General features: G+C 49.9%; 1 protein-coding gene across 1 annotated transcript; it reads right to left on the reverse strand.

The window, feature by feature from the left end:
• Nucleotides 1–5733: 5733 nt before the first annotated feature.
• Nucleotides 5734–9196, reverse strand: SIX3 (SIX homeobox 3). The gene is made up of 2 exons (XM_006014739.2): nucleotides 8433–9196; nucleotides 5734–6275 (listed from the first exon to the last, which is right to left on the reverse strand). Exons 1-2 carry the CDS (start codon nucleotides 9194–9196, stop codon nucleotides 6083–6085), a joined length of 957 nt encoding a protein of 318 aa, XP_006014801.1. The 3' UTR covers nucleotides 5734–6082.
• Nucleotides 9197–9641: the final 445 nt, after the last annotated feature.

The following is a 9641-nucleotide window of genomic DNA, read 5'->3' on the forward strand; positions in this document are numbered from 1 at the left end:
AAATCAACCGAAATCCGCTGTGGAGATTTCGGATTTCCAGCCTTGACTTCCAGTGCAGTTGCCACCTGCTCCGCGAAGGACCTGCCACCCGGAGACTCGGTCCTGTACTTCAGCTCTAGTGCAACCCAGCCAGCTAACCTGAGTTATTCAGCAGCCTTCTTCGCCAGCAAAGCCAGGGGTGATGGACTGCTGTCTTACAGACCTCCTCCCCCAGCCCCATTTTTTTCTCCAGTTAAAAAATAAATAACATTACATAAAGGAATAAAAATCAGCAGAAAAACATAACCCCGGCCCTCCCCATCTGCAGCCCTCCACCTCAGTGAATCGCCACTATGCTCCCCTCGTCCTAGCTGTAGGCTTCTCCGTGACCTTGCCAGCGTGTACTATTTATCCGTATCATCGGTAATATTCCTAATGCCTCCCCCCACCCCCCTCCTCATCCCACCCGCTTTCCCTCCTCAGCCTTCGGAAATTTGCAAGTGTGCATTTTTTGTGACTGTCTTTTCTCCTTTTGGCAAACTTCCTTCTAAGGGGTCTTCCTGGTGGGGGGGATGGGGATGCGGCTAGCTTCCCACTGGAGGCCGCCTCGTCCTTTTTGCCCGTGGTGGGCTCTCGTCTGGGTGCTGCTCTGTCTGTCTGTCTGTCTGTCTGTCTGGGTGGGAGGGTGTGTGTGTGTCTGCGCGCGCGCGAGCGCTCCAGAAGGCAGCGTTTGTCTGTGCTCCTGCCTCCGCGCGGAATCCAGGCCAGTGCGACGTGGAGCTCAATAAGAAGCTGCATGAATAAACACGAATAGAAAGTTGTGCTCAGCTAACCGAGGAAATCAGAGCAGTGCCAGGGCACCAACGTCCACAGTTCTTTTCACGTTGGGCCGGGGCTATAACCTCATCGGGGTATGCTAAAGATTAAGGGCAACCGGCAGGCAGGCTCCGCTCCCTCTAAAAGCCGGCTGTAATTGATCAGGGAGAGGGAGCTATAGATTATCGGATCCCACCCCCGCCAGCCCTGGCTGGGGAAGGAGACGGGGCGATGGCGTGCACACAAAGGACCAGGCGGAAGGGCCCGGGCGGACATCTGGGAGCTAAAACAGAGAGAGGGTTTTCAGGTGACTTTCCCTGGGCTCTCAGACAATGGCGTTGCACACACACACACACACAGTGGGAGCCCTGCAATGAGGCCGCCCGCGCTATTCCGCATTAAGCGCCCGACTGGAGGAGCCCCCGGGCAGGGGGGAGCTCTGCGCCTGGCCGCAGGAGTCACGCGTGGATGTCCCGAGCCCCAGCCCAGCTTTTGTCTCGCGCCGCTGTGTTTCCTCGCCCGTGCCCTGGCCGCGCCGAGCCGGGAGGCCGGGCAGCTGAGGGCAGGCACACACAGTTGTCCCCGGGCACACACCATCCCCCCGTGGCTGCGGTCCCCGCGGGGGCAGGGCTCCGGCCTGTCTCCCACGGCAGAGTCACGCATGGAAAGTTCCTCCCAGGGCCCGGTGCGCTGCGAGTTCCCGGCCAGCTGTCTCCTGTCCTGTGGCTTTCGCTTAAATATTGATCAAATGCACTTCAGCTTCCGAGTAATTTCATCTTAATCAACAGTCAAGCTTGTCACGGATAATAAACTAATACTGGAGAGGGCTTGTCGATAATGATCGGCCAGAGGAAGGAAAGAGGTAAGACCCCAGTTTGGCGCTTTCGATAGGCCCTATCTTCCCAGGGCAGATGGGTTTAGTGGGCGAGAAGGCTTAAATGCAGATTTTCATAGATTTACACCTCAATCAGCCATTCAGGTTTCTCATGCAAATCCTGGAACAGCATCGGTTATCTATTATGGAGGCCAGCTTCTAAACAGAATATCATTAGTTGTAGCAGTTCCACATAGAGCACACATAAACACCAATGCCTGATCTGTTATTCGTGGACCCATATATTATACATCAAACACAGGCACCAGAACAGAGACCAGAAAACAATAACACACACACAGATGCACGCGTGCGCGCGCGCGCACACACACACACGATGCACACATCAGCCACACCACATAAATTCACAGTGGCCTGAAAGAAACCCTGGAGAAAAACATGTTCAAAATGTGTATATTTGGGCCTGCCTCTCTGGCCTCCTTCCAAATGACCAAGAGTCAGTCTGTCTTACAGGAGAAGCCGAACGTTTTTGTTTTCCAAAACGTAGTGACTTTCTGAAATTAAAAAAAAAAATTAAAAGGGCGGAAGGTGGGGGGAGGAAGAAAAGAGAAATTAAAAATCATACTCAGATATTCTCCGGAAGCAAACTGGTGACTAAGACAAGTTAGGAACAAGGCATTATGTGTTTCGTAAACAGATGTGAAAATAGCCCTGGATCAGACGGTCTCTGGGTGGTTTCGCACCAACACAAGTGACATCCAGTACTGCTATTGTGTTGAGCGTGAAAATACAAAGTTAAACCCAGAACAGCTCGCCAGATCTAGGCAGGATGTTGCTGTGAGTTGACGCCCTAGAAACGCAGATGCTAGACTCTAGAATGAGGAAAAAGAAACTTTCACATCTCCGAATCTTTTCAGGTATTTAATTCTGTTACAAATAGCAGAGTCATAATGATGCTCATCAAAAAGAGAAGTAAAAATATTGCACTTTTTAAAATCCATAAATAATGTAGACAATTGCCCTGGTAATAATCTGGAGTGACTCCTAGGTGCTGTGATTGTCTCTGCAGAGGCGTCTGCTCCTTCCTAACCCATTTTAGGGATGACGAAATAAATAGAAATAAGAGAACAATTCCCAATGTCAGATACATGCGAGGGTGCAGCTAATTTGAGAGTATTTTGCTCCCTGTTAGCATTTTTTTCATGTTCTTTAAATCTGCGTGGGGGAGGAGAAAGACTAATAATATAGGTTTATCCCCCAAGCGATGCAATCTGAGGCATCTTTTCACTCTCCAAACCAACGCTGGTGTTGCATACTTCAGGTTATTTTTTAAAAAAAATTCTCCTATGCTACAAAAGGAACTTACCCATATTATTTTGCGCTGGAAAATAGCACACAGCGTGTTAGATACAAGCTACACATAACATCAAGAGAACACCAGGCTTGCCTTGCACATAACTGAATATCTAAAGGTTGTGCCTTCATTCAAAGATAAAATTGAATTTTAATAAAAGTGGGAAAGCCTGTGGCAGGCTATGCGTGGTATTCATTTAAGAATTAAATTTCTCATTTTTCTTTGGCAAGAAACTACTCTGTCAGAGAGCTGGAGATATTTCTAAAATGAGGGGGTACCGTAGGGATTTTAATCTATGCGAGCAAATTCACTGCATTTCACTACTAATGGGAGGGGGGGCGGTTAAGCGCTTTCTTGTCTAGCAAGGTGTGTGCTAACAGAGCAGCAGAGCAACCGCATCGGGCTTGGAGAGCTTCCAGGTAACCAGGGACAAGAGAAGGACAACTTAATAAATGTAATCCAAAAAAAAAAAAATCCACAAGCACAGAGCTCTCACACCTTCAGGTTTGCTCTCCATGTAGCGACTCACTTGAGCACACAGGTCTTCAAGATTCACTATTGCTCAAACACTCCAGCATTTAAAGCATCTAGGCAGTCTTTCCTAATCGCCCCGATAGTAAACACGTTCCCAGGACCTGCTTAGACTGAAAGGAAGCAGCGCAGATACACAGGGAATGCTCCCAAGGCTATGAAACGTAGACACAATATATGTACGCTTCAGTTTCTTTCGAAAAAGCATCGCTAATTCTCTTTGGACTGAACTTCAAATATTAGGTGGGTTTTTCTTCTGCCCATATAACTTCCTTTTGTAAATGCCTGTAGTATTTTTCATAGATGTCAGGAGCTTGCCATTAAACTACCTTGGAGGGGGGTGGGGGTGGGCAGGGAACACAAAGGCAAATCGGAAGTCAAAATTAGTTGTGAAATGGTCAAGAAATTCCAGGCACGTTTCACCCTAATCCTAATAAGTTTCAAAATTGTATTTTCAAGTAAAAACAAGTTTAGAATTCACCTCTTGTTACTTCACGGTTGAATAATCTGCCTAGGGCAAAGCAAAACTTTAATGCAAAAGGTGACGCTGAAATACTGTTAGTCATGCAAATAAAGGCTTCTTTCAGCACATTACAATATACTTAGGATTCAAGGGGAGGAGCTGTAACCTGATTAGGGAGAGTAGTTTATGTTTTTGTTTTCATTTAAAGCTACAAACAAACACAGAAATGTCTTAAACGCTCTCTGGAGAAACCTCCTAATCTAAACAGATGGGCACAGTAATGATTTAGGCTCCCGGTTTAAAAAAATGCGGGGCGAAGGCAGGATTTGAAAGGACACCATTGTGTCCTGGAAACCCATTCGGAGCAGTGGTTAGATCAACTCAAGGGGGCAAAGTTTGCCCAGACAAAAGTGATGTTTTCTTTTCCTTCCCCCTCACAGCCGCCTCCCTCGCACCGAGGCAGACTTTAAATGCAAAGTTAATTTTATCAATTTTTCTCCTTAAAAAAAAAAAAAATCCCCCAAACCCTAATTCTCCATTTTCTCTCGACAAGCACAGCACTGCACTTCAAACACACGGAAAGGAAAAACGAAAATAAAGCAACAGCAGCAAAAAACCCAGTCCCACCTAGCTGCTCTATATACACAAGGAAAGACAGCTTCCACTGGTGTGCGCTGCCAAGGCAGCCTCAGAGAGAAACGTGAATAATCCGGACTGACTCACCTAACCAAGCACGGCTTAAAAATCATGTCTCAGTAAGGATGTAGGGGGCAATATATACAGAGATGGATATATTTTGCAATAGACAAAAACACCAACATCGCTGAATAGATAAGAAAATGGAATACTGTATTTGATTTAGAAAGTTTGTACATATAGATAAACACGCAGTTAAGGAAACAATAGTATAAGCGTCCTACGTGGAGTTTAAGAAGAGACCCCAAAGCTGCTAGGAAATACTCAAAATAGCTTTTGCATAAGATAACTACAGTTGCACCCTAAGCTTTTCTTCTATCGCTGAGGTCCCTTTTTAAAACCTAGCACGTCAGCTCTTGACAGCTAAGTTTGTGCAAGGAACACAAAGTCTAGGAAAATAAAAAGGAGAGAGAGAGAGAGAGAGAGAGAGAGAGAGAGAGAGGGTGGGAGGGCAGAAAACAGAGAGCAAGAGAGAGGAAAAAAGAAAGAGCAGAGTAAATATCATATACAGGCATTTCTACACATATATTACAAACTGGGAAAATGACCGCATCATTAAGATATACATAATTCATATAAAATTTTGAAATAAAAATAAAAATCTGTTACAGTCATAACTATTCTTTTTCCACATTTATAACCAGTACCCACAGAGGCAGTGACAGAAGTGTAGAAAAAAGGTGCTTACGAATAAAATGATTGTCTGCTGAACAAAAAAACAGAAGATTGCATCTTGGCGGGACCATCACTTGGACTTAAAAAAAAACAGAGAAAGAGAGAGATAAGAAGAAAGGGAGAGAGAGAGAGAGCGAGAGAAAAAGAGAACCAACAAAAAGGCGATAAACATTTGTTATTTCCCTCTTCAAGGAGTTCCTTTTTAATTATTTTTAATTTTTTTTTGTACAAATTCGATCGGCGTTTTTGTTGTTGTTGTTGTTGTTTTGTGTTGCTTTTCTTTACTATAGAGAATATTTTTTTCCCAGATACAAATTTAATCATCATCATCATCATCATGCAAGTGGGTGAAATGCGTCCATGGAAAAGCGCAAAGGAGAAAACCGTGCTCGTCCTAAAAATAATACAATTGTCACTTTTTTTTTGTTGTGGTGTGTTTTTTTGTTGTTGCTGCTGCTGCTGTTGTTAATATCATGATTATCATCCCCCCCCCCGCTGCAGCACCGGCGTGTGTGACTGCCTGTCCAAGTGGGAGCTCCATCTCTCGGCGGTGGCGGCGGCGGTAGGGTCTCGGCTCTGGTCCCTGTCTCTGGCTGCTGCCTCGCTCTGCTCGGGCGGTGTGCGTGTGTGCGTGCGTGTGTGTCCTGATGCTAGGGCTGGGTTTGGTTTGGCTTGGTTGGCTTTGGGTGGGGGACGGGGTAGCTTGGTCGCTTGGCCGGGAGGCTTGCCTCTATCATACATCACATTCCGAGTCGCTGGAGGTTACCGAGAGGATGGACGTGCCTGTCTCGGCTCTTTCTGTCAAGCTGGAGACGCTGGTGGTGGGGCTGGCCGCCGTGGACGGGGACTCGGCCGAGCTGTGCGTGGGGCAGCCGGGCTCGGCCAGCGACCGCATGCCGCTCTGTCCTATGGCCTGGTGCTGGAGCCTGCAGCGCGCCGGGAGACAAAACAACAGCACAGGGCTCCTGAGAAACAGCCCCAGAGCCAGCCGCCGGCTGCCCCTTCTCCCAGCCCGCACCCGCACGCACACAAACACACACTCAGCAACCAAGCGGCCTCTCGCTGTGAGCTGCCCTCCCCCCCAACCCACCCACCCAGGCTGCCTTCCCTGCACCGGCCGGCGGGCTCCTCCTGGGACCCCCACCCCGCTGTCTGCAAAGGCTGAGCCCGCACGCATATACATGCAGGCCGGCAGGGTCCAATCTCTCTCAGCCTTGTTTAGAGAAAGCTGCGGGCCCTGCACTGCACTGCTCCTGTCATTGCAGCTGTACGCAGCCCCTTGCAAGCGTTGCAAACCACATCCGAGAAAGCCCACTTGCCATCCGCTCACACCAAAGCACTCCTCTCAGTAGTGCCAGCACCATTTTACCGAAGGAGAGGGAGCAGACACGCATTTGCTGCCCCCGTGGGGTTTTATTATCATTATTTTTATTTTATTTTTTTACAATGTGCATTTCTCTTTTTTCCTGCCCACGTTGCGCCCAGAGGACTGGGAACCTGCCCTAAAGTAAAGCAATATTTCTGTGTGCCTGGAACAGCCACAGCTACATGGAGTAAAGAGCAGCAGAAGAGAATTGCAAATGATCTCGGCTTCTCTGGTTTAATCAATATATAAGTAATATTTTTTTTAAAAAAGACGTACCAAGAAAGGGGAAGAGAGGATCAATATATCCCCCAAATTTGCGATATTGAAAAAAAATACAGGGGTCTAAAATGCATCGATTTTTTTTCTCCCTCGGCTTTAATTGACGACGGTTTCGGTTTTAAAACCCAGCAAACACATCTCGCCAAGCGGAGAGGTTTTTGTCGCTGTAAAGGCGTCCAGAAAATCTGCAGTTGTCCCCAGTGCTGGGGGAGCGGGGTCGGGAGGCAGAGAAAGTGGAATTCAAGTGGAAGGGAGAGGACTGGGAAGTCCTGGGCTGAGCAGCCCTTCACAAAGCACAGCGACGAGCAGCTCCCAGGGCTCTTGGAAATGCACTCCGCAGCCCACGGATTCCCACCAAGGGCTTTTCCATCTCGGTACTTGCCGAGCTGGACACAGCCTGGTCGTTTCCGACCATTTAGCAGTTGTTTCATGTGGGAGCGTTTGATTATTTTCCCCCATTTCCCTTCCCGGGGTATTCATGCTGCTGTCAGCACTCAACAAAAGCATTCGCACCCAACTTCTGTCTATTTACAGGACTCCGCGGATCTGCCTTCCATTTGATGGAAATTAAATCGTCAAACCCTGCGAGCTTGTGCTTTTCTTTTCTCTCTCTCTTCCTCCCCCCCCCACCAACTTTTTTTCCCTTTTCTCTGGATTTATTATATTTCCCCCCCTATAATTTCGCCCCAGGAGTCACCATGAAAAAGAAGCTGGGCGACAGCAGAAGTAAGAAGAGGAAGTTTTGTTCCCAACACTTCCTAATTAAGAACAAAAAAATCATAAATACATCGGCTGGCCCAGCTCGTTCAACTTTACCTTGCAAGCAAGCCCTCGGAGCTGTGGGGAGCAGCTCCTCGGGTGGTTTTGCTTTCATGACGACACAATAAAAAACGCACAAGTAGGCAAATAAATATGCGGGGAGAGTCTGTGCACACACACGCGCACACACGCACGCGCGCGCGCGCAAACGCGGAGCCGGTGCGTTTACAAAGAGAAATACGAGCGGAGTGGGGTTTTCTCTCCCCGCTCCTTCCCCTTATTTTCCTCCGGAGAAAAAGACGGTGTTTACATTTTAAAAAAATAAATAAAAAATTCAAAGGTGTATAGATAGATAGATATGGGTCGGACGAACAATAGGAGAAGGGCTTGGAGGAAAATTCTCCTTTTTGCTCGCCGCAACTCTTCCTAGGCGGAGCGGGCAGAGAAGCGCGGGTGCCCGCTGCATTTGGCATTCTCAAATAAAGCCGCGGGGGGTGATGGGGGGCTTGGCGGTGCCCTCTACAGGGCAGAGGCGTCGCAGGGGCAGGGGGCTCGGCCGGCTCCCCGCACCTCCGCCGGCGAGCGGCTCCTTCCCCGGGACCCTGCCGGCGTGCTGGGGGGCCGGAGAGCAAACACAAGGGGCACCCCCTCCCCCCGCGGGATAGCTGCGGGCACTGACCTGTTCTTGGCCGCGGCCGCCCTGTCTCGCTGCCGCCGGTTCTTGAACCAGTTGCCGACCTGCGTGGGGGTGAGGCCGGTGGCCTGCGCCAGTTCCCTTTTCTTGCTGGGGTTGGGGTAAGGGTCCTGCAGGTACCACTCCCGCAGGAGGCTGCGAGTCCGCTCCTTGAAGCAGTGCGTCTTCTGCTCGCCGTCCCAAATGGTCCGGGGCAGCGGGAACTTCTTCCTCACCCTGTATTTATCAACCGGGCCGAGCGGGCGCCCCCGCAGCTTCTCGGCCTCCTGGTAGTGCGCCTCGAGCCACATGGCCTGCAACTTGCCATGGGACTCCTTGGTGAATTTGTGGTTCTCCAAGATGTGGTAGAGGTCGCGGAAGTTGCCCGTGTGGAAAGCCACCACGGCCCGGGCGCGCAGGATGGACTCGTGCTTGTTGATGGCCTCGCATGCCCCCGGGGCCACGGGCAGCGACCAGAGGAACCTGCCCAGTCTCTCTATGTCTCCGGTCTCCTCCAGCGTCTCGCAGACACTGGCCACTTGCTCCGGGGAGAAGTTGAGGGTGGGCAGCTGAAACATGGACAACTCTTCTTGGGGTCCCCTGGAGCCGCCGCCGCCTCCACCGCCACCGGGGCTGCAGCCCGTGCTGCCGCTGCCGCTGCTGCCGCTGCCGCTGCTGGCCAGGAGGAGGGAGGGGGGATGCGGGTCGGCGGGGAAGTTTGGCAAGAAGAAATGGGTGGGATAAAGCTCTAGAGGGGACCTGAAAACCATGGGATGACCTGAGAGAGGGGGAAAGAAATCAAGGAGAAAAGAAAGAAAGGAAGGCAGCCGGGAGAAAGGGGCACACGCACCCCGCACGCCTCCTCCACACACGCACACACACACACAGCCACATAGAGACACCCAGCCGCACACACACACACACGCGCGCGCGCGCGCGCGCGCACACACACACACGCACGCACGCACACACACACACACACACACACACACACACCAACCCAGCACCGCCACCGAGTCAAGATTCAATGATTCAACAGCAATCGCCCTAATGACAACAGCCTCATAATATCTCCCCTAAATCCACAGTGAGTGCAGCATTGAAACATTTTGTTTCGCTTTTCTATTGGTCTTCTGAGTGTCGTTGTGGCGTTGCCATGGCAGCCCCTGCCAATCACTGTCAGCCCTGCCAATCATTAGTGAGTACGGAAGAAAA

Source organism: Alligator sinensis, unplaced genomic scaffold, assembly GCF_000455745.1.
Source record: "Alligator sinensis unplaced genomic scaffold, ASM45574v1 scaffold131_1, whole genome shotgun sequence".
NCBI classification, from domain to species: Eukaryota; Metazoa; Chordata; order Crocodylia; family Alligatoridae; genus Alligator; species Alligator sinensis.

Coding starts and splice junctions, on each gene's coding strand:
- SIX3 (XM_006014739.2), bottom strand. CDS start 9,196: ATGGTTTTCAGGTCCCCTCTAGAGCTTTATCCCACCCATTTCTTCTTG. Junction 6,276..8,432: donor GCGGCCGCGGCCAAGAACAG/GTCAGTGCCCGC, acceptor GGCGCGCTGCAG/GCTCCAGCACCAGGCCATAG.